Source organism: Acyrthosiphon pisum, chromosome A1 (genome assembly GCF_005508785.2).
Source record: "Acyrthosiphon pisum isolate AL4f chromosome A1, pea_aphid_22Mar2018_4r6ur, whole genome shotgun sequence".
Classification (NCBI taxonomy): domain Eukaryota; kingdom Metazoa; phylum Arthropoda; class Insecta; order Hemiptera; family Aphididae; genus Acyrthosiphon; species Acyrthosiphon pisum.
Window position 1 is genome coordinate 12019801 of NC_042494.1, and position 24769 is coordinate 12044569.

Below are 24769 nucleotides of genomic sequence, written 5' to 3' on the forward strand. Positions count from 1 at the left end.
AAATATAAGCTTAAGATTTAAAATTATTATTATGTGAAAATAATTAATTTATAATTATATTTAATAAAATCTGCATACAAATATAAAAATACACTTAAGTACAATATAGGCACTTAGCAAATTATTGAAACTGAATATTAGCCAAATATTTACCTGAGATCCAATTTATTTTTGAACAATTTTCTTCTAGGTACCTAATCAAACCTATGTTTATTTTAATAATTAACAATATAATGCACCAAGTTCTGGTGTCGAAGTAAAATAAGCTTTCTATCTTCTATTATTATAATTAATTTGTATTATTTAGTTTTTATGTTTTATTAAAATTATAAATATGTATTGCAATCATTACTTATTTCTTTTTAAGTAAGAATTAAAATGTTATTGCAATTTAAAACATGACAATAAACAAACTCTGTTAGGTATATAAAAATAATAATAACTAGAGAAATAATTTTCTCAAAATAATAACAAATTTAGTTAATGATTAGTAATAATAACAATTAACAAATATAAGTTTTAACTTTAAACATAACTTCATGACTCTTTTTGGTAAATAAACATGACTTATTTGTGCTGACAAAACCACTAACAAAAATGATAAATTGACGTAACCGTCAACAATGACGCTTACATTTTATCAGGTTTCCTTTAATGCCGTTTACATCTTTTAGTTGACGCTTACACCCAGTTTTTTCATTCCCACCAATTCTATGCCGTTTACGCCCACATATTAAAACATTGATTCTCGGATGAATACAAATGATAGCGATGTTTAGGTTCGATAAATCGATGTATAATAATGACGTTTACAACAATATGCAAAAACATCGATTTTGAAAAAAGTGGCGCTTACTTCTTTTACCTTCTAACCATCAAATATGTAATTCGACGAGTTTAGAACGATGGTGCAAAAATACATTTTCGGAAATGATTAGTTTTGAAGTTATACATTTGCGATGTTTGCGATTTTACGTTTATACGCTAGACGGAATTGATTACCTATGAATATTATATTTTAGATAATCAAGCGTCAGATGAATCAGATCCAGATAGTGAATTTGAATTATGCTATAAACATAAATTAAAATTAATTTAGAATTAGAATTAAAAATCCAGATAATGAATTTGAATTATACTAAGAACATAAATTAAAATTAATTTAGAATTAGAATTAAAAATTAAAATTAGAATTTTTAGAATTAAATTAAATAAAATGATTAATTACTAAAAATAAAAAAAATATTATGGTTACAAATTATTTCATAATATTGTTAGATTAAGAATATATTTTTATTAAATCACTATTTTAACGCTATTATAATGTGGGCAGTGATTACACAGCTAGCAGCACTCGTCGCTGCGTTCCTCGGCGCCGTCGCTCCGCTCCGCAAATCGAAAATATCCCCCGACTTGCTATGCAACACCACCTTAAGTAGGTTATAGGGTAAGTTATGTCATAGTATATGGGCAGTGATTACGCAGTTAACATAAAATAATTATAAAATAATTTAAAAATTTGTTATATAAGAGCGTTAAAATAAAGCGTTGCGCGCATGAGTAAAACACCAAAAATAGTTAACTTCGCAAGTCTATAACTTCAAAACTAATCATTTGCGCAAATTTATTTTTGCACCATCGTTCTTAACTCGTTGAAATACATATGTTTCAAAAACAAAAATTGAAAAAATCGCATGGTAGCTAAACTGCAATTATACCTAAAAACGTTATAATTTTAAAATGGAATAAAAAGTTAATTTCAGAAGTTTTTTAAAATTTATAATATTGTATGTAAAAATATTATTTTAAACCCTGATTATCTATAAGGTAACTTATTTATTTATCTTAATATAAATATATTTGAATATTAATGGTTTGTGAAATAAAACTTACGCAGCATCATAAAGAGTAGATGTAACTAAATTGTTAACATTATTTTCTTCAATATTTTGATTCATTATTTGTACAGCTGTTTTTGATATATCGTTAGCATATATTTGTTTAACTCCTGGAACTTCAAGAGCATATCTAATAGCTCGTAAACCAGTTGCCGCTAATGCTTCTAATATTTCTAAGCCTGACTACAAAGAAAAAAAAAAATTTTCTATATTATATTCAAATGTTTTGATTAGGTAAATAAATTTAATATAATTTATAAAAAAATTAAACATAATACATCCAACCAACTTCAGTTTGTGTTCCAATTTCTAGTTTCACAGGTTCAATTTCTATTGTATTATTCTCATTGGGGGATCTTTGTCTTTTTCTGGTTTTTAGTTTTTCACTGTGATGGATTTCAGAAAATACTGAAAGAACGGCAATACTGAAATATACCAAATCATTATTACTTGTGCAAACTATAAAAAATATCTTAACAAAGTGTTCATTTTTAGATAAACAATTTAATTGTTTATAATTTATTAAATAAATAAAGGGGATTCAAGTAATTTGTTAACTTATTAAAACTTTATTACAGCTACATTTTATTATAATAAATAATAAAAAAATAACAATTTTTTTTCTAAAAATATTTGTCTTACTTATTTATGCTGTAAAAAACCTTTTAAATTATTTAACTAAATACATTTTTTTTGTAAATCAACAATAAATTTAAAAAATAAACATCAGCTAATTTTTAAAGATATTTCAAATCTATTTAAGAGGTTACATGATTGAATACCTCAACAATATTTAAGCTTTATAAGTGTTAATATCGTTAATATTAAGTGTTTAAATTAACATTCATAGTATTTTTTACTAGGTATTACATAATATAGGTAATTTTTACAGTTTTACCTTAAATCTCTATTGAACTCTTGCACAGGATTATAAAACACTTTGCTAGAGCTAGGGACCCGAATTTTTGCTTTCCCTTCCCTTATTTCCGTAAACTCGGATGAAGACTCCATGCCGAAAAGGCAGTAACCTAAATAATAAGTATTACAATTAGTATCAATAACTAATAAGTGACAACATGTACAAGCAATAATAAAAAATATTCATATCATAATATTAATGAATTTATACCTCGTTTAAATGTCAAATAGGAAGTTATATTAATAATATATAGGTATTAATTGTCAAAGTATCAATTTCATCATTAATAATTAACAGAAATAAAGAATTTACAAATTTTGGTCGCCCAATGCCTTAATTGGGCACTAATAATAAGAATTTTTTTTTAATATTAAATAATGAACATACAATGCGAGTCGTAATTAATAATTTTTAGAGCCGAAGATTTAATAAAACTATATAATAATATTATAGTTTTGATAGGAATTACGGATAATATTATATTATACGTGCTTGGAATCACGTCGGATATATATCCCCACATGATACCATCGATGTCAATTGAGGTTATGTCCACCGGTATGTTTTTATTTTTCTTATCTGAAATAATTTTTCTACCCACCTATCGGCATCGGCTATCTGCTATTATAATATGGTAATTTAATATATTATTTTATTAGTTGTGTGACTGGACGGTGTCTGTAATACTCAATAGTCTATAGTTTCTTATGTCATAGTAACTTAGCGTCTTAGCAGTCGTCCGCGCGACATGTTGGCACGTCACTTGACGATTGTTAGTTAACGTAGTTGTATCATGGTTTTTTGGTGACTTTGGAGTTCAGTGTTCAACTCTAGATTCGGTGATGTGTATGTTGTAATGTCTAGTATTGTTCTATTATAATATTATGCCTAAGGTTTGACATTTTACACAACACCATAAAAATGGCACAGTTTTTATTCCGAGGACTCCGACTATACAACACAACTATTTTGAGCAAGACAGCTGCGTGTTGCAAATGCGAGCGCAATACATTCAAACTGATCTCGTACGTACAACCGTCATTTGCGTCGTTGCTAAACAAGAAATTGTACAGTTCACTGACTGAAAAAAAACCTGCTGAAACATCGGGAACGACACGTGCGCTCGATCCGTTAGATATATTTGGCGAGGATAAAGATGAAAGACGTAAGGAAAAAGAAAAAGCGATAAAAAACTTAAAAATAGGGTTCTTCTTCATAGGTGCGTCATTACTGATGGTTCTTGGCTCTGGTCTTTATGTTCTAATGGATGACAATTACTACAAAAAAGACGAAGATGAAAAAGATACATATCCAGTGCGTCTGTTTAATCGCGGAAGATTGGCAGTCAGAGATTTTTTTGAATCGATGCGAGCGCCTTCTTACGAAAAGCTATTGCCTGATCCGTTGCCATATCCGTATATCCAACCACCATACACATTAATTATAGAAATGACAGATCTGCTCGTTCACCCAGAGTGGACATATGCGACCGGATGGAGATTCAAAAAGAGGCCAAATGTTGATCGTTTCCTTGAGCAAGTATCTCAAAATTATGAAATAGTTGTATTCACAGCTTCAAATGGATTTAATGTTTACCCAATTTTAGACAGTTTGGATAAAAATAATGTAATTATGTATAGACTTGTTAAGAATGCAACTGACTATATCGATGGACATCATGTAAAGAATATTGACCGTATTAACCGTGATTTATCTAGAGTGATTATGGTTGATTGGAATGTTGATTCAGTTAAATTACAAAGGGAAAATGCTTTAGTAATACCCAGATGGACAGGTGAAGATGGTGATCAACAGTTGATTCAATTGGCCGAGTTTTTAAATGTAGTTTCAACTAGTGAAGTGAATGATGTAAGAGAAGTACTGTCATATTATAAACAGTTCGACCACCCACTTGAAGTTTTTAAAGAAAACCAAAGAAAATTATTAGAAATGCAAGAAGAACAAAAACAAATATCAGGCACGCTTCCAATAAATAAGGCGAGAGGCTCGTGGAAAGATAAATATCTGTATGGAAAATAAATTTCAACTGTTATAACATATTTTTATCTTTGTTTTTTTTTTATACCAATAATAAAGTAGGTAGTAGATATTAATACTGCTCGACTATTATTTACTTTGTTATTATTTTTTTTAATTCAAGAAGTCACCTGTTCATGCTTAGTAGCAAAACTATTGAGAATACCGAATAGTCTATTAGGAATATTTAGTTAATAAAATCATAAGTTGTAATGATTCAAATAATTTTGTACTTTCCTAGAAAATACCTTTGTTGAATATAGATCTAAATATTTATTTCACTTGGTTAATAATTTCTATCAATTAAAAAACAATGGGACTGCATAGTAATTTATGGTGAATCAATAACACACAATAAATTTGTGATAGTAGGTATATAGTTGAGTATATTCAACTCTATACAATAACGTAAGATAAATGCCACGATTATAAATATTATGAAAGATGTTGTTCAGTTACATTTTAATTTTTGTATCAAAGAATGACATTTTTTACAACATTTTAAAGAAAAGACTAATTATTGCTAATAATGTCTAGTCTATACAGTGTACAAAATATAAGTGGGTACTAGATACCTAACCTAATGTTTAAAAAATTAATTTATAAATGTTTGTGTACAATTCAGTATGGTAAATGTTTAAAGATTACTTGTAGCCTATAACTATATTATAATGACAATTGTTATGAGCTTATAATATATTTTATACATATGCATGTACTAACTACAAGGAGTATACTGTGTTTAAGTATTGTACAAGCTTTTTAGAACTTTGCTGAAAATAAAAGGGAAGAAATTTATATAGAAAATTGAAATATAATATTACTGCTTCATCAGCCATAATATTTACACATTATTGTGTATGTGTAATATAATATATACTGTTAAGGGTCAATAGTCATGTAAAACTACACAAATTTTCATTTACTTAAAACTTAATTTAAAAGGCATTAAAAAGAAAGCATTATGGATGGATGTTAATTAAATTAGTAACATATGGTTTGCAAATACATACCTAAAGAATTTGACTCATTTGTTATTGGTTTAATATTAAAATTTTTAAAATAATAGGTACAAGGCTTTATTATCAACTTACGTGTGTTATAATATAATATTGGATATCGTTTTATTAAAATTTGTATTTGATTAAATTTCATGTTTATATAAAATTACTAGTCTTTTTATAAAAAAAAATAAATATTTTAAATTCTTAATCCAATAATAAACATTATAAATTCAAAATATTATATTATAGATAAATGCATAAAATAAATAAATAAAAATTCCATGAACCTTCAATTAAATTATCCTAGTTTGTCATTATAACAGTTTTTGCATTGAAAAATTTAAGAAATTGTGAAGTAAATTTAAAAATTATTGTATTATTTAGTTAATTTGTAAGTTTTATTATACATTTATCTATGAAAAATATTTATTAATATTATACAATATTGTTATTGTACATGCTGAATTTGTTTTTCGTAAATAAAATAAAAACGTTAATACGTCTTCAAGAGTTTGAACTTTAAAGATTAAAAATTAAACCAATAAAAATTTAATTTCGAAAAATCTCTGAAATCTGAATAAAAAAATCAAGGCGGTGAAGTCAGACTGTGGTAGTGGGGTCAGATCACCTTAAAAGTGATAAACTGATAACTGATAACGGTAAGTGTGAACCTTAGAGTAATAAAAAAACTTTTGAGACTTATAAGTGGGCTGAAACCCCCAAAAACTAATAACTAAGGATTGGCATTTTACGGGTTGATATTAATGTGACACTTAAATTCGTAGCACTTAAGCGATTGAGAATTAGGGTTAGTATGAACTACTGTAAGTATTAAATACTATTCTATGTATTAAACTGTGATGTATCATAAAATCATATCATTCATAATTCAAAATTGGGCGGTTCATTCGAAAAATAAATTTAATTTATTGTTTACTCCATGAAATCCACGCGTATTTATTTATTTCGCTTTAACCACAGAACAATTTAACCATGATTACATCAAATTTATCTCTCCAAGTACAAGCATCTTTTCTGTTATGTTTATCCATATTCCACGGTGGTGGTGTAACGAAATTTTATCTTCAACAGTCTAAATTTTTCCATTTTTTATTTTATATTATTTCATGTTGTTTTGACTTTTGATAAGATATTGTTTACATATTTTTTTTATTAACACAATAATATTGGTATTAAACAATACTGTTAAATGTATTTAGTTATAAGCTTTTGTTATTAGACTCTTGACTGAACAGCGTCCAAAATGGATTCCGATGTAGACTCCGAACTAAAATCAGATTTCACGTCGTACCTAGAGCACATATCCCAAAGAAAAGTATGTACCTATCCCGTAAAAAAAAAAAAAATGTGTTCATGAATGAATAATTAAATGATTGTTGTATGTGAATGCGTAGAAATATCAACAAAATACAACATTAACCGAACACAGTTATTCGTCATCAGAATATCAGCAAGACAATTTGTGTTCTACGATTCAAACATTATTTATACACAGATCTGTTCAAAAGTAAACCTAATGCACTATTGTACCATATTGTGAATAATCCAACTAACTTGGCACGGTTATTTTTTCTTTTTAGTGAAGTTTCTACTGATGACGTTGACATTGAAACTATTGACAAAGATGTGAAGTTGTTAACATATAGACCTGATGTTGAAGCTAAATCAATAGAATCGTATAGAAATTCAAAATTACCTAGAGACCCTGAAATGTGGGAAGATAATATTAACAAGTATGTTTGCAACTTTCAATATCATTATAACAATCCTGAGTCACTAAATACATATTTTTGAACTGCTTGATTGTAAATACAATTAAAAATTGACTTGTATAACTGAATGTGATACTTGAATGACATCATCCAAGAAATGTTAGAAATTGTGAAAACATTTGATATTGCCTGGATATTAGTGGCAGGAATCAACTTAATTGGACCTAATACAAATAATATGTTAATTAACATTATTATTTGTTATAGACAACGGTGGAATAAACTTGAACGGACTTTGTTTGATAGAGCTCTATCTATTTTATACGCAAATCGTTTATCAAGATTAACGTATGAAGGTACAGTACAAGAGTATGTTCAAAAAATCATATGTACTGAAAAATCAGTGGCTGAAATGCACCATCTATTAACTAATTACACTCACTGGGACATATCATTGTCGCAATGGTTGCATGGACTATTCATATCTAATTTACCAGATGACTATCTTGCATCCTACATCGATATATTAGAGGTATTTAAATAATTACATATTTTTTTCTGTTTTACTTACTGTGTGATATTTTTTTAATAGAAATTGAAACAAATTGCTCCATCATTTGTAAATGATATGATATCAGCAAATACATTAGGACGTTCTAAAGAAGAAATTAAATCAAAATCAATTAATCTAGATGAACCTGTTGATCCTTTTAACTATATGTTGATAACTTACCCACCCGTAAGTATAATAAATGCTTAAATTTCATATGATAATTTATATTCAATTAAATAAAGTAACACAAAAATATTTTAGCTAAAATTACCAAAAAATCCTGTTATAATATTAGTACCAGACTTTCCTGGGTATTGTACACAACCAAATACAAGGACTTATGATTGGATGAATGCCCTATCATATTTAGCAGAATTAGATGTTGCTTTAGCAGCAAAAGGTAAATAAAACTTTTACACATTGAATGATATACATTTAATACTCGTACACTCATTTTTTCAATCAGAAACATATTATATTGTATTTAAGTCATTATTACACTATATCGGGTATGTTTTAGGGTCCTATCTTGCCAGACTCGTTTTACAACTCCATTTCCACTACATATTGTTTCATATTATTTCCTAAATGTACTCATAAAAATCTTCCATCTTTATTGTTTATTATTTATATAATTTAAAAATGTTTCGAAGTATTTAAATAGATTGCCTGAAAAAAATGTTGATAACACTGAAGTATTATAAGTGCCTATTTATAACCATAAAAATTTATTAGTTTTTTTGAATCATAAAAATTGAATGGTATTGCCTTGTACATAATATATATTAATTATTTTTTAATCAAGTTAATATGTGTCTCGTGTCTGTTTATTTTAGTACCATGGGATTATGAAGAGTACTCTCGCGAAGAAGAATTAGATATAGAAACCAGTTTAGAAGCCATGGTAGATGCTACGAGAAGTAAAGTTGTATCAGTGCGAGCTGAAGATCCCAGCAGGCCTATTATCCTGGCTGGTGTTGGAGTCAGTGCTGCTATAGCATGTCAAGTAAATATATTTTGTTAATTCATATTTTCACCAATATAACATTTTACAAATTATAATAGTAAAAACTAAATAATAAATATTAATATACTACTATGAGTATACTATAGGTATCCCCATAACTCTTATACCTATAGGACAAATTTAAAATAATGCAAGAGTTAAAACTTTAAAGGATCAAAAAGAAAAGGTTAGTAGGTTACTAGTATAGACAATTGGAATTGAAGACAAACCAACTAGTTGAAAAAAATAAACAATTAGTTAAAAGTTTTATGCGACCACGTAGAGCATAGATAGTTGATATAGACTTTACTATGAATTCTTTTATTATTTATTGATTTAAACTTGAGCTGAAAGGTGATTTTTATTCAATCTTATATTTTAATCTAAATCCTCAGTCTTTACATGATATTAATAATAATACGTTTATATAATTTATAAATTGTATTAAAATAAAATATTGTGTTAATGTGTTATAAATGCAGTATAAAATTAATATAAATACAAGTTTTTAATTTGTAATAACACATGTATACAATTATTGTAATAAATATTAATCTATATGTATTTGTTTATGTTTTTTAGGTAGCTGTTTTAGAAAAAGTTGAAGGATTAGTATGTATTGGATTCATTGTTAATTCAACTGAGGTAAAAAGAGGTTATGATGGTGATTGTATTTTGGGTCTTGAATGTCCTACAGTTTTTGTGACCGGCCAGCTTAGCATATTTTCACCGTATGTTGTTACTTTTTTTTTATCTGTACATTAAAAACAAATTATTCTTAATAGCAAGTTCCTAAAATTTAATAGGGTTTTGGATATGGAAGAATTAAGAGTAAAGCTGAAATGTAAGACTAATCATATACTAGTTGGTGGAGCAAATGATGAATTGGTCATGAACCATACTACTAAGATGAGAGAGGCAGTTACTCAAAAACTTGTTGACAGATGTGTTTTGGTATAATTTAAACTTGTCACTATTAAGAAGACGCTACACCAGCATGTGTTGTCTCCGTTTTAAAAATGTAAAACATAGCAAAAATTGTTTTCGCGGGTAAAAACCACTCAGCAACCAAATTTTCACACTAGAAAGAGAGCAACATTGCTGTGCAACGTTGTTTTTAATTCTTCGATATCACAAATATGAAAAAAATTCTTTATTTTTGAGTTTTTCAAACTTGAATAACTTTTTTGTACCGATTTCGAAAAAATAAAAACACCGTTCCATAGTAAATGTTCTCCTCTTTGAGTGTGATAATGTGGTTGCTTAGCTTAGACTACAGCCTGAGTAGTTCTTACCAGCGCAAAATAGTTTTTGGTATGTCTTATATTTGTTAGACGGAGACAACACATGTGGGTGTAGTGTCCTCTGACGCCTTGTCCTACATAAATCCGGCTAGTCCGACGATTACTATTCTGATTATGCTGTTCTGTCGCAATACAATGCGACCAATGTGACGAAATACAAACTGATTTTTTTCATCACTTTTGTCGGATTCATGTAGGACACGGCATTAAAAAGATGCCATACCAGCTCTTGTTGTTTTTGTCTTGCATATGTAATACATATCAAATTTTAGTTCAGCAAATTATAGATCATATCACTAATAATAAAGCTTACAACGCTAAATTGGTTCTATTTAACACAAATTTGGTATGTTGTATATTATTTTATAAGACAGAGGTGACACATGCAGATATGGCGTCTTCTTATTAATGAACTTTAAACAAATATTTATAGTGAACATTTGTTTACAGGAAGAAATAGGAAATTTCTTAAAAGACATTTTGGAACCTTCTCCAAAAATAATTCGTAAACCTGATGTTGAAAATACAGATTTTAAAAAACCTGTGTTCTCCAAAAAGAAACCTAATAGTAAGACATTATAACTTTTTTTAATACTATTAAACCCACTGTATTTTACATAACACTCTATTTACTAACTTGCATGTTGTCTTTATATTTAACTTGGAATTTTTTTTCTTTAAATATCAAATTAGAACTTCTAAAAGTAGATACATTTTATTTTAAAATAGACAAACCTTTAGCACGCCCCAACAAAGGAAACCAAAAATCTATGGTTCCTGCCAATAAACAAACTACAAAGAGACAAACAGCAAATCGCAAGATTATCAAAACACCAAATTCTTCTTTGGCGTCTAAAGTAAAAGATGAAGAACTTATGCCTCCTCCTTCAAGTTCTCTTAAACAAGAATATTATCTTCAGTGTGAAAATACTGACTCAACCATAAATAGTATTCGTAAGTTATTTTAGAAAATATAACATTACCCAGTAACCACAAATTTTACTTTTTATAACTTTCCATGTGGACATATTTTCATTTGTTAAAATGTGGTTATCCCTGGACTGTAAACATGGGGAATACAGGGGATTCAATGCTCCTCCCCCCCCGCATTTACAACATTGAAAGTATTTAACCGTATTCATAAACATTAAAAACTACCAAAATTATTTTAAGTATTTATTTTTTTTTATGATGAACCCCCAACAATATTAATTTGTTGTGTACTTCTATAATTGCAATAGGAATAATTATTAAACAGATACTCAAGTCAAGGTCATATTGATCATTTTTACAAAAAAATGAAGAGTTTAGTGTTCTTAATATTATTTAAATTTATTTATTTTTTTAGAACAAGAAGAAATGTTTATACCAAAATTAGGAAATCAAAAGTTTTCTACTCTAGCAGAATTGTTACAGGAACAAGACAATTTCAATTTCAATGTTTCTCAAACAAGTATGTTCCAGCTCAATACTAATACTTATAATGTTGAGTTATGTGTATATTATATTCTCATCCACTAATGATCTATTTTTCTCTAAAATACCATAGCTTCATCTTTAACATCTATGAATGGTTCACCTGTAATGTTCACACCAGAACAAAAGAATATCGTAGTATGCAGTTCAAATTTCCAGTCGCTACATAATCAAACTGCTGCTCCTGTTATGGAAGAAATCACACCTGATCAAATATTGGACATGCCAATAGTCTTTGCAGATGAACCCCAAGAAGAAGAAGAAGAAGTAAAGCATAGTGTTGATAACAGTTCCTATTTCATTGGAAATTTAAATGAATTAAATGAACGGAAAGTGGTTGTCAAAGAAGAACCTGTAGAAGACGATGAAGATTTTGATGTCTTATGTCCTACCATTTCGAGAACTACGGTTCCCGAACGTCTAAATATCAAACAGGTATGTATAATAATTAGTAATTACATCACAAAACTTGAGCTGAAATGTTCTAAATAACCATGTAATGTGCTCTTAAAAATATACATGATATAAAATACCATTGTTATCTCTGAAGAACATATAAACATATAATTTTTATATTTTATAAATTATACAATTTTTCAATTTTACAGGTTGCATATGACTCACCTTCCAAAGTCAAGCTAGTAGTAAATAAAGCACCAAAAGGCCTAGTACCCTGTGGTTACCAAACATTCTCTGTACCCAGTCAAAATTCAGGAAACATTCAATTTGTGAACAGATTACCCATGTCAGCGAATAAAATCAGAAGAATTGAAGGAGGAATAAATTCTAGGGTTGTACCAAAAACTGTCTCGATCCGTCACATACAAGACAGTAATATTAAAATTCTCAAAAGTGCTACTGGACAACAAATACATTTGAATAAAATTAAAACAATGGCCACCACACAAAAGTTTAAGAAAATTATATAATATCAAATTTTAAGACTAAAGTGATGAAGATGCGCACACACAACCTTCACAAGTTGCTGTTAACAAAAGCAAGTTAGTTAATAAAATATTTATATTTATGTTTTTAATATATAATATTACATATTATTGATGTATTATATTAATTATACTATACGTCACTAACATATATATGAACACAAATAAATCCGTTTTGTTTTTTGCGGTTGGAAAGATGTAGTGACTTTTTTCAATCTTAGTGGTATTCTATTTGTACGTTTTCCAAATCTAACCATTTGCACTTTGGTCCATGCAAAAAAAGGTTTCCTCAATGCTCTGATTACATGGTGTACGCTTATTCTCCACCAACGGGTAGGTATGGATGTGTTGTCATAAGGTTTACCAAAACGAGGACATTGTAGTATTCTGTTGGCACAACGTTGTAGAAATGCATGTGTAGGCACCAAAACGTGCATTTGCTCAAATTTCAACATCACTCTAAAATAAATACGTTTATACACATTTATACAATTTATTAAAACGACAAGTGTTCGTTGATTGTTTTTTATTACTCATCAATCATCGGTGTTACCTGGGTTCATCGCTATTGGTCAGAGACAACAATATAATGGGACTGGGGATCTTTTGTTTGCGCCCCTTCACAGGCTTGCCGAATAGTCCTCTTTGCTCAGCCATTCGTATCAAATGGTTTGCATCAAAAGTCATCAGTTCCTTGGAAACAAACAATATAGTTTTATACAGTAGGTATTCGTCCAGTTCTCTTCATACATGCCTGCCCTACTATTAGAAATACACTTCTACCAGCTTCTTAAGCTTACAAACTCTCAGCACAATATTAATTTGTAAAATGTATTGTAATTAGTAATTACTAATTAATAATGATTCAACTTCAAAAATAACAGCTTGTATTTATAAGTAACATACAATTTACCTATTCAATTTTTCTTATTTTGAGTTTAAATAAAAACCACAAAATAATTAATGTGTCATCCCTTTGAAACTATAATAATTAATAATTACCTATTTAAAATTAATAGCTAGGTATGTATATTATATCTATATTTATTCTTATTTATGAACAACAACTAAAATGTCGAACGAAAAACATTGGTTGCATCTTGAATAGTAGTTAAGTACCTACTGTGTATACTACTCACCACCCTTTTGACGGCCGCCAAATAAAGGCTTCCAGTAACATGATTCTTCTCCATATTCTCAATTGATTTATCTGGATACAGTATCATTGTTTCAAACCGATCCTTGTCAGGAATCTTAATATAAATTATGAACACACGCGAATGTGATTTAAAAAAAAAAAACTTTTTTATGTTTCTAAAACCTTTAGTTGTATTATACACCGATCGTGAAGTTTTTTCTTTACTAGAATGCACTAGCTGTCGGATAAGTAATACATTTTTTAGTATTCACACCTTAAAAATAAAACTAACTTTACAGTATTTTAAAGTATAGCGTACTATAAGTAATATGTATGTAGGCATTTGTAAATAAAATCCTTAAGGTACCGTTCCACTAAAGACGCCAAAAAGGGGGGAGCATGGCCCCCTCCTGCTTTTTTCCAATGTTTGTATATTATGTATGTATAATATGAACCTAGCCCCCCCCCCCCCCGGTGAAAATTTCAGCGGGCGCCCTTGCGTTTCATTTCAGTGTCAAACAGTGTGAGAGCACGGTGTAATAACGTCGCGTAGGTAGGTATACATATTATTATAGAGGCCGCTTATATTATGTCCTGCTCGGTATATAATTGACGCTATACGCTGCAGGAAAAGCGTACCTTTCTAGTCCTTAATTTAAGAAAATTATTCATTTATCTTTTTCCGAAAAAAATGTCTGTTCTGGACAATTAAACATGGTTCTTAACTTTCATGTAATTTTTAGAAGTAGGTATAGAAATATTTTCAACATTTTTGCCAAAAATAAAAGTTGAATTTGAACTTTGAAATTTTTTTTACTTATTATGGGCGGTTTCATTAAGTACCTATGTTCTATACTCTATTAGGTGTTACTACTTACTACGTCTGAGAAAGGTTATAAATATAATAATATATCTAATAGATATTGCTAAAAAGGAAAAGTCTATTGGTGAAAATATAAAAAAAAAATGAATGATTTCCAAATGTTGAACTTACAGTTTGTCAACAATGTAGTTTGTAAATTTGTAGAAGTGAATAGGTAGGTACTTAGTATTATAAATTTATAACTACATTTTTAGTTATAAATGTATAAAATAAAATCTGTAAGCATTTAAATAATCATAAGCTACTACACGAAATAAAAATATGTAAATATTTTAGCTATTATAATAGTATATATATTATATACTGTTAATGATATTTTTTAAAATAAAGTAGAATTTTTAGAAAAATACGGTTTAAAAAAACAAGAATAGGTAGCTAAGTATATTGGTTAAATGGGGTTTTATTGATTCCTCCGGATGTTTATAGGTTTAAAGGCATATGAAATTTTCGATTACCTATATATTTTTTTTTTAAATTAATGTCAATAAAAACAATTTAGCTCGGTCCACAAACTTGAAAATGTAATTTGTTATTACTGGAAATCAAAAAAAAAGTTAAGCGGAAATCCACAATGTTTTTTTATGAGTGTAGGTATGAAGTTCAAATTTTTACAACATTCCATATTCTCACTTTATACTCAATTTCTCACCATATTATATTATTATATATTTACATACTATAATTTATGACGCTCACAAACCTGAACCGGATGGAAAACCGCCGGCCGCCAGGGTGTCTCAACAGAAGTGCTGAATTTGTTGCTATCGTCGGCGCTCACCGATGAATAATTGTCCATGTTGTGCTTCTCGTACGCCCATCCGTTCATCTCTTCGACCACTGCCCTAACCATACCACCGTTTTCCAACTCCAACCGGGAATGTGTTTCGTACACTACGATTTGCACCTATCACATACAGCATATTGTAATAGATACGTATACGGCCTCATATAACTGGTATAAGTATATAGTCATATAGATTATATATTTTTTTATTATTGTTATTATTATTATAAATATACATTTCGCAATCGGTAATATGAATTAAATTTATTTTTTGCTTGGGTTGCAACTCATCTGAAACAAGAGTCATTTAATTACGATTTCTGAAAAAATAATAACTCCTTAACTGCAGCACTCCTAAACAGTGCTGCGCCCCGGTGCAAAAAAAAAATTGGCGCCCCCTAAGCTCCCGTTAAAAAAAATTGCTTCCCCCTAACGGGCCTACCCATTGAAAATATGGAAGATAGATCCTCATTAACCTTTTAGATTCTGAGCATAGAAAATAATATTTATTTTACAATGTGTGCTTTTTTTAAAAATATTGTTAAGTAATTGCTTGATCCTCTCTCCGCAAAGATACATTTGAATTTATGTCACCTAAACCTTGCTTATAATTCATCATATAAGTTGTTTTTTTTAAACATATTTAAGTAGGTTGTAGGTATTTCATGAATAAATAAAATAAAATTATATAAAACTATGCAAATTAATATTAATTAAAAAAATGCCAAACAGCATATAATACCAATATTATACTATATATAATATATATAATACTGTTATTAAAATAATTAAAATTATACAATTTTAATAATTCACAAGTAAACATATTTCTGGCCACAACATTTTGGCGCCCCTAAAATACTGGTGCCCGGGATAGTTGTACCCAGCCCCCCCTAAAATCGGCACTGCTCCTAAACCTTCAAATTTAGATGACCCTGAACTTCTGGGCCATTTAGTTTTATATTCCATACCATTCTACAGTCTACGGTTTCAATCATCTACGCTATAATGACATACTGCTAATAATATTTTGTCTTGACCATTGCTTAGTCCTTTGTCTGTTTTTTAATTTATGTAGGTACTCTATGCTGTTCACGCCTAGTTAACTAATATTATAATTATAATCTATATATTCTAAGTATATGTTGTAATTTTTTAATTGCGTTTGGCGTTAAATATAATAAATCATTTTTACAATAAGCGAAAGTTATAGTGAGTGGAGTGAGTTAAGCTGTAGAGAGATAGTCAATGAGGCTTGATGGGAAAAATATATCGAACTATTGACGTGGTATTTATTCATTCAACTATACTCCGGCCCACGAGAGTCCATATGTTAGAACGCGTCCGTCACTGCGCATCGGCACGTTGCCGAATAGTGGGAATGGCATCATGGTGGGAGAAAACAGACGTCACGTATTACTATATGAATGCGCGGTTTACGTATGGACTCTCGTGGGCCGGAGTATAGGTTGTGACTCATGGCTCCATTTACGTTTCAGTTATCTTTCGGGGACACCTAAAAATTCTAGAATAGTACGAACGGATGGGTCATACATAGATATAAGGACTGCGATGATTATGAAGGTATAAATTTTGATTTGAGACGTTTATAGAAAGTTTTTTTTATATTTTGCACTGTTGGAAGTGAGAGATCTTTGTGAAGAGTGTGCATACATAAAAGGTTGCTTTAGTAATTCAATGGAAAAATGTTGATTGAAAGATTTGGATTTTGTTATTGTTCGAGCCTTCGTGAGTTTGGCTAAGCCTGCAGAGTTGGATTGCGTAATTGTATATTTATATGTATGCCATAGGTATACCTACTATTATATAGGTCAGACACGTCCTTTAGGGTAGGAGCGATCGCCCCCGCCCCGTGAGTCGTGCGATGTTCTGTTTTTCTAATAGATAAACAATTTTATACATTTTGTTAATTGTTAAAAGCGGTATTCAAGACTAATTTTTTTTCGTCCACCCCCTCCATGGAATTGACCTGAGACGCCCCTGACCTAGGTATATATATAATTAGCTTATAATTTTATTACACCATTCTATTTCCATAGCCCCATAAAAATAATAATGCAATAATATACTATACACTACTCTATATAAATACCGAAGTACTACGAACAACTAAATAACTTCCACTGACCCGGCTATAGGTTACAGCTTCAGTAGGTATATACGTAGGCATTTATTATGCCCAAAATATAAAAAATTAAAATTTTAATGAGCTGAAATTAAAATAATAATATATTATAATCTAAATATACACCTGAGGTTTAGACATGGCCATCCGTAGAGTGTCTCTCTGGTCCAACATGCAAGGTATGTCCGACGACTCCTCGGTGTAGTCCAACGACGCCACAGCCCTGAGTAACGTAAGGTCTCCACCTTTCGAACACACCAATTGAACGGGATCCGTGACCTGCAAACGCATATGATTTTTCATACTTAGTCACTGTATTGTACATTTTATGTATTATAAAAAATTGCTAGTCGAAAGTGTCTCTCAAAAGTCCATAGGTATCCTATTATATATTATAATACCTATATACATAGTCAATTATAGTCAACAAAATAATTGTGAATAACATTCTTTGTTTGAACTTAAAATATCTATAAAAAAAACTGTTGTATATTTTTTAGATTTTGGGTTGCAGTTCCATAATGAGAAAAATTGTTTTAAATCTTCAATTCTTACCTATCAAAATAGAACATTTTATACATTTTTAACTAAAAAGTAATTTGCATATTTTCGAAATTTTGTTTGATTTTGTCAACATTTTATCATTTAACATTAAATGCTCATAAATTTTTTTTTTCAACTACTATAAAAATAACTTATGAGGAACTTTTTATTGTACATTTTCAAGTTTTTAACCGAGCGAAAAATTTTTTATTGGCAATAATTAAATTAAAGCTGAACATTTCTTATGCCTATAAATAGCTTGAAAATAGGCAAAATATTTTGAAAATGTTATGGCGTCCTCTTTAAAATACACCTTGGCCATGTGATAGCCGCCATCATTGGCGTGCGCAGACTTTGGTCGCAGTGTGATATATGAGACTAATAAATAATATGCTCTCCAAATATACAAATGCCTTTGCTAATATTTGCTCTTACTATTATTATTATTATTATTACTACTTTTAATTAGAAAATAATAGGTTGATCTGTATTTTTTTTTAAAACAAAAACATCTTTTTATACATTTATTGAAATTGATAACATTTCATAATTAAGCTGTGGACATTGATTGTACATGTTTTGTTATTTTTTTTTCTTAAAAAATGTTACATTGGGATTTCGTTCATTTTTCCTTCAAGAAAGTTAAAAGTACACCTTTGCTGAGGCCTTGAAGTTGAGTCATAATAATTTTAGATTTATCAGTATTTTTTAGTATAACTATAATTATTTTTTAATTGATAAAAATGATTGGCCGCTGAACCTCGTCATCTACATGCAACACCTCGTAAAACAATATTTTATGTTTGGACATTAACTGCTATGCGCAATAGTCCTGAGGATAATATACCTAATAGATGTTTCTATAATATTTATATCGAAGAAAGCAATTTAGGTTTCAAGGAAAAAATTGTTTGGTTCGGCAAATTAATGAATAACCTAATTTCTCCACCTAATGACTTGTCGAACGGGACATACAACTCCATCGAATGCTCAAAATCTCAAAATAAAATAATAATTACAGTACCATTTTCCATTTTGTGCTACGTCAAGCCCTATACTTCCAGCACTTTGCGCACAATCTATAGTAAAATATAATGGACGAATGACGACCTTACCCCAGTGTTGGTGTTTGGCGGTGTAGCCAGTACGGATACGATATCCAGCGATAGCTGATTGTTGGAACTCGACTGAAGGAAATCCTCGGTGAGCAATTTGCAGTTCTGCACGCCCAAGTTCACGAAATAGTTGTAATAGTCATTTATCCTTGAACATAAATAAAATAAATTATACACAAGTCAATAGGCCGTAGCTGCAATTATTATCTATAAAATAGTGGCGCGATTGAAAATTTCAAAATTCAAAACGATAACAATAGTCCTGTAAAAAAAGACCCCGAATCAAATTCAAAGTCACGCGTTGGAACTGTTCGTGTTACCTCTATCGTCGAATACACTGTACAATACTATAGAGTATATATGATACACTATGTTATGGTACGGTGTAAAATTTTCTTTTTTCACACCTTTCGGCGGCCCCGTAAACGATCAGCGATTGCTTTCGTTTGAACAACAGAGACGCCAGGTAGGCGACCGCTGTCTGGATCGTGAAATGCGTCTGTGCCACGTTACCGCACAGCTTGTTAGCGCTCATCGTCCGGTCCAGCATCGCGGGTCCCAGACAATATCTGCGTTCCTGTTACAATGCGATGTATGGTAATATTAAAATGATTAATATATTATAGTTTTGCGCAGCAGACACCGTATATTATATATCTATATAAATCCTCCTCTCGGGCCCGGAGTAGAAAATCAAAATTAAGATAGTTTTAATCAATAGAATGAAACACGTCATAATACCTAATATGCGTCGTGAAAATTGGAGTGCGTGATTAAAATTTAGTGTTCACCAATATTTATCGTGCATTATGATTTATGGAATCTCAAAAAAAAAGTGTTCGTCTGCGCGGCAATAAAAATAAACGTTTGATATCGACTTAAAGACCGTTTTGAATGTTAACGAGTGAGTAGGTATTATAATAGTGTATGACAAGTGTACAGCGCGTGGCCATTATGGCAAAATGTATTTTTTTATTTCGTTTATGTAGCCATGTAGGAAACGTTATTTTCGTTTACGAATCAACTCCACTAGCGTGGAATATCTCATGAGTTTTGGATAATTTTCACAACATATATTATAGAGTATTGTTGCCTCATGCGGGCTGCCAGCGATCCGGATATTGGTGGTTTTTCAATAAATAGTCTTGAACACGATTTTCAACAGTGAACAATGACGGTTTAGTTTCAGCAAAAATTTATAAAGTGTACAAGTAGTGTCGATGTGAGTGGCGTGGAGGGGCTCAGATCTCGGCAGCAGATCCGTCTCTGCTGCATTCCGGGCTTTCTTATAAGCAGTACCGGATCTACAAATGATGTTACCCAGGACACAATATAATATCAGCGCCCCTATGCTATATGCTTTATGCGTTTAAAATTTGAAATTTGCGCCCCTCTATGATTAGCGCCCGGGGCATGGGCCCCGGATCACCCTCGCCCCCTACATCCGGTATAAAAGTACTCTGACTGACAGCAAAGTCTATTTTAATTTCATAAGCTATCAGCTCATCGTACACACTAACGAATGCTTTTGTATGTGACTTGACCTAGACCACATCTTAAAGGGGTGGGATTGGCAGTTCTGTAACGAATTTACATGAATGTTTTTCAGTTTTTGACTAGGTACAATATTATACTAGCTAGCTCGTACAGTCGTCAGTCGTATACAACACTTTTAATGATACATTTTTTTACTGGAATTGTTGGAAACTCTTTATTTTTTAATACACATTTTTTCTAAAACGCATCATAATCAAAACATATTCACATACGTTTTATATTATTTATAGATATTTTTAAAATATGTGTATTTCAAAATGATTTTTATTCGTAGGTATGTAAAAGTGAGGTTTATCACTTATCAGGCTCTAATAATATAATTACTTGCGAGCTGCGGCACTATATTATTATATAATATACGATACACTTATACAACAAACAGTGTATACAAATATTACAAGCCCTATGTCTTACGCGTGTCGAACGACTTAAGACTTACTCAAATAAGAAACTGAAACAGAGTTTCAGATAATAGCCGACATCTGGAGTTATGGAGTTAAATCAAGTTAATTAGAACAGACTGACATATAAATCATAATACGAAGAAGTTTAGACTCTGAGTTCTGACAAGTCGAAGCATCACACATTTATCACCCGCAGAGTGGGGTTGTATAAATTGTGCACGCATGTCGCAATGATAAATGGAACAAAACGCCTTTGGCCCCCTGATATAGCTAAAATTAATTAAATACGTTTTGTTTGATTTAAAAAAATAGTTAATTAATTAAGGCATAGTCCGCTTAATTTCAATATTTGTTAAATGATATGAAAATTCTAGATAGGTACCAATGATGGCTTCCTAATATTTATTTTATTTGTTTTGATTTCACTGATTTCAGAGTCCAAAACTACCAACACTATATCCACACAGTCCCAACATAATATGTCAACGATTTTAATAAGTATTAAAACATTGACATTTATTTTGAAGGCATGCATTGTATTTTTTTTATTTCCTTTTTTTATGTCATTTTTTAATTTAATTTATGTTTTTGATATTTTTAATACTTTCTGCCAATTAAAATGTTTTATTTACTTTTTGCATTAAATCATAGCTCTACTAATGACTAATATATAGATTCTTAAATATTTATAACTATACAAATAATTTTAGCATAGTCAAATTGTTTTTGGCTATAAGTTTGTGACCAATCATCATCTCGGCCCAAGACCAATCCTTGATGACATATATATATATACTATAGTCACACATACTTATGATGCCACTGGCAAGTCATCTGATATCTAGGATTTGGATCCATTTTGTTCTTTGATAACATTTTAAAGCAAATTATGAGGATTTTAAAATTGCAAATTTTTGCAATAACACATTTTAAAATTATCTTTATAACAGTGATAAGTATTGACTTATGAATTATGGTGTTCTCTAAATAAATATTATTGCCAATGCAATCAAAATAATATTTGAACACCGAATAATCTAATAAATAATAATGGTTGTAATTTTGTAAATATCGAATAATCATAATAACTTAAAAACATGTCTTAGATATTATCTAGAAAAGCACAGTTAAAAATTAGTTATGTGAATATTGGGTATATATGTTTAATGCTTGGTTTAATATTGTGTCGAAAACTCAAAAAGTATGAGACTATTAGTATTTAGTTCAAGCGTGGGGCCCCATTCGCCCTACCATAGGGAAAGCCCTGCAAATCGCAATCAGCACATCAAGCAAATCACGTGATAGTTATTAGGTAATCCTCACAACACTGAAAACAGCATTGCTCTGATTGAAATTAAATAACAAAATAAATATTGATAGCCATAATAAAAATAACACTAATAATTAATCAAAACAATCCACACATTTTTTTTGCAGGGTTTTTGCTGTAATTATTCATAGGTACATGCATTAATGTGTATTATGCACTTATTGTACATAGATATAATTACTTATTAGCACAGGCTACAGATACATTTGATTTGCACTCAAATAGATAGATAATATACTGAAGCATTAAGTCATACTCCACTTTGACATAAATGAAACGAAATAAAATACGTATCACGCTCGCTATAGGCATCATAGGCGCAATTTAAACTTTTGACTTGGGGGGGGGAGGCTGAATATATTAAAGGCAAACAGACCATTGCAATACAGCCTTTTAAAATTGTATGTCCTAGGTTTTTTGGGGGGCTACGGCTAAGTTTGGCATTTATTATTTAAAAGATTATATAGAAACTTTGTTGTATGCACACCTAGGTATGTAATGTTTATTCGAAGAAATTGGCAACACGCAATACGATAAATATAAATAGGAATATATATTTATATGTATTCATATATAAATATGAATAGGTATCAACAATTTGTAGTTCAAAAATATGAAATATCAATATTATAATATACAGTATACACGTACATTAGACATTATGTTAACGTAAGTACATAATATATATCGAACGAATTTAACGGATAATGGAGTTTAGATTTGAACAATATACAGAATAATAAATAATAGACATTAAATAGCATGCAATACGTAAAATAGATATATCATAATATTAAATATATTAAAATATTTCCATATTATGATATTATGTAACTATGTAATTAAAATATAAGGTTCGTCAGCGTCAGAATGTATTAGAACTTAATTGTGACCAAAATTTGAAAGTTGTAAGCTATAGGTCATATCACCTAAACTATACTCTATTCCATCCAAGAGTGAACCACTCGGCTGAACAAAACACGTTTTTTCCGCGCATTCCCATCACAATCCGGACATCGGTGAGAGTTTTAACGACGGCCGGCGATGACTGTCCGCCAATCACAGAACGCATAGCCATCGCGGGGGGTCAGGAACTGTTCGGCGGCTCAGTCTGCGTATGCGCGAAATCGGTTCACTCTTAGATTGAACAGAGTATAATATTTTTACCATCCGAGGTGCAGCAGTAGACGTGACCCTGGTTTCCCGAAATCAAAATATTTACTCAATTTTTTTAGAAAATCAGTGCCCACACAATCTGATAAATTTGGATGAATAGTTCATGTAAGTCAAAGCACTCAAATATCAGATTCTGGCTGAGGCGTAATTTCGAGTACCCACCTATGTGTTTTGGACACGAAACTTATTTATCACGAGTGCCAGCACATGATTATATTGTATAGGTAGGTAGTTCACTAGTTCATGCGATTAGTTACGTACCCAATAAAGAGATGGCAAAATAAAAACCGAATACATCGTGTAACGCCTTTTAGCAGTGATTCTTTGTTTTTCTGCATGTTATAAAATAGTTTGACTTCAGTGACTTTATTATAACTCAGTAAGAGGCTGGTGAATTTTAACTTTTAAATGAGTGAGATATCTATTAAGGACACCAACTATTTACTGTGCATATAATGACTTAAAATCAATTTGCCATATTGTAAGTTTATAGATAGTCTTATAGATAATATTACTTATATAATATTATGTAATTAACGTCTTAGCAAGTCATAAAAATGTTATACAGGTACTCGATTCGTTCTAGTATATGTATATACACTTGTTACTCATAAGCCTCCTTATAACCTCCTCCTCCCCCTCCTCTTTCTCATCCGTCAGCAGCGTTTGAACTCGGACCAAGTTCCTACGCCGGTCCTGTATGGCGGCGAACGTCTTTAGTCTCGGACAGCCTGACCATGGACGTGAAGCTGATCAGCGACGATATCAGATAGTTGCGTTACACGCCACCGTTATCAGCAAGCTATATCAAGCGATATC

General features: G+C 30.3%; 4 protein-coding genes across 8 annotated transcripts in view; 2 read left to right on the plus strand and 2 right to left on the minus strand.

The window, feature by feature from the left end:
• Positions 1-5993, minus strand: part of LOC100169326 (probable tRNA (guanine(26)-N(2))-dimethyltransferase) — a 9766-nt gene extending 3773 nt beyond the window's left edge. The window contains exons 1-4 of one of the 3 annotated variants that reach the window (XM_001947194.5): positions 5949-5993; positions 2797-2926; positions 2188-2323; positions 1894-2081 (exon numbers count right to left, since the gene is read on the minus strand). In XM_001947194.5, coding sequence (XP_001947229.3) covers positions 1894-2081; positions 2188-2323; positions 2797-2909 — 437 coding nt within the window. In that variant the 5' untranslated portion in view covers positions 2910-2926; positions 5949-5993. Of the gene's footprint in view, positions 1-1893; positions 2082-2187; positions 2324-2796; positions 2927-3027; positions 3253-5867 lie in introns of those variants that run through there. The other 2 variants (XM_029486682.1, XM_003247119.4) reach the window with 2 other exon arrangements.
• Positions 3420-5130, plus strand: LOC100164201 (mitochondrial import inner membrane translocase subunit TIM50-C). Its single transcript, XM_001943010.4, has one exon. It carries the CDS (start codon positions 3739-3741, stop codon positions 4855-4857), a length of 1119 nt encoding a protein of 372 aa, XP_001943045.1. The 5' UTR covers positions 3420-3738; the 3' UTR covers positions 4858-5130.
• Positions 5994-6905: 912 nt separating the features above from the next.
• Positions 6906-13069, plus strand: LOC100167517 (KAT8 regulatory NSL complex subunit 3). 2 transcript variants are annotated; one of them, XM_008188715.3, is made up of 14 exons: positions 6906-7194; positions 7274-7386; positions 7460-7612; positions 7859-8123; positions 8184-8330; positions 8406-8544; positions 8981-9150; positions 9733-9881; positions 9957-10104; positions 10905-11022; positions 11184-11408; positions 11803-11907; positions 12004-12365; positions 12539-13069. In XM_008188715.3, exons 1-14 carry the CDS (start codon positions 7123-7125, stop codon positions 12857-12859), a joined length of 2487 nt encoding a protein of 828 aa, XP_008186937.1. In that variant the 5' UTR covers positions 6906-7122; the 3' UTR covers positions 12860-13069. The 2 variants fall into 2 exon arrangements, with proteins under 2 accessions (XP_008186937.1, XP_008186938.1); XM_008188716.3 differs by having other exon boundaries at positions 11196-11408.
• On the minus strand, positions 12997-21272 carry LOC100573930. 2 transcript variants are annotated; one of them, XM_029486684.1, is made up of 6 exons: positions 19484-21272; positions 17952-18104; positions 15596-15799; positions 14014-14127; positions 13428-13567; positions 12997-13333 (listed from the first exon to the last, which is right to left on the minus strand). In XM_029486684.1, the coding sequence occupies exons 2-6, from the start codon at positions 17997-17999 to the stop codon at positions 13018-13020; spliced, it is 822 nt and encodes a 273-aa protein (XP_029342544.1). In that variant the 5' UTR covers positions 18000-18104; positions 19484-21272; the 3' UTR covers positions 12997-13017. The 2 variants fall into 2 exon arrangements, with proteins under 2 accessions (XP_029342544.1, XP_029342543.1); XM_029486683.1 differs by lacking the exon at positions 19484-21272 and having other exon boundaries at positions 17952-18214.
• Between the last annotated feature and the right edge of the window lie 3497 nt (positions 21273-24769).

Coding starts and splice junctions, on each gene's coding strand:
- LOC100164201 (XM_001943010.4), top strand. CDS start 3,739: ATGGCACAGTTTTTATTCCGAGGACTCCGACTATACAACACAACTATT.
- LOC100167517 (XM_008188715.3), top strand. CDS start 7,123: ATGGATTCCGATGTAGACTCCGAACTAAAATCAGATTTCACGTCGTAC. Junction 9,151..9,732: donor GTGCTGCTATAGCATGTCAA/GTAAATATATTT, acceptor TATGTTTTTTAG/GTAGCTGTTTTAGAAAAAGT. Junction 11,023..11,183: donor CTCCAAAAAGAAACCTAATA/GTAAGACATTAT, acceptor ATTTTAAAATAG/ACAAACCTTTAGCACGCCCC.
- LOC100573930 (XM_029486683.1), bottom strand. CDS start 18,128: ATGAAAAATCATATGCGTTTGCAGGTCACGGATCCCGTTCAATTGGTG. Junction 15,800..17,951: donor TGGCCATGTCTAAACCTCAG/GTGTATATTTAG, acceptor TGTATGTGATAG/GTGCAAATCGTAGTGTACGA. Junction 13,568..14,013: donor TGGCGGCCGTCAAAAGGGTG/GTGAGTAGTATA, acceptor TTTGTTTCCAAG/GAACTGATGACTTTTGATGC.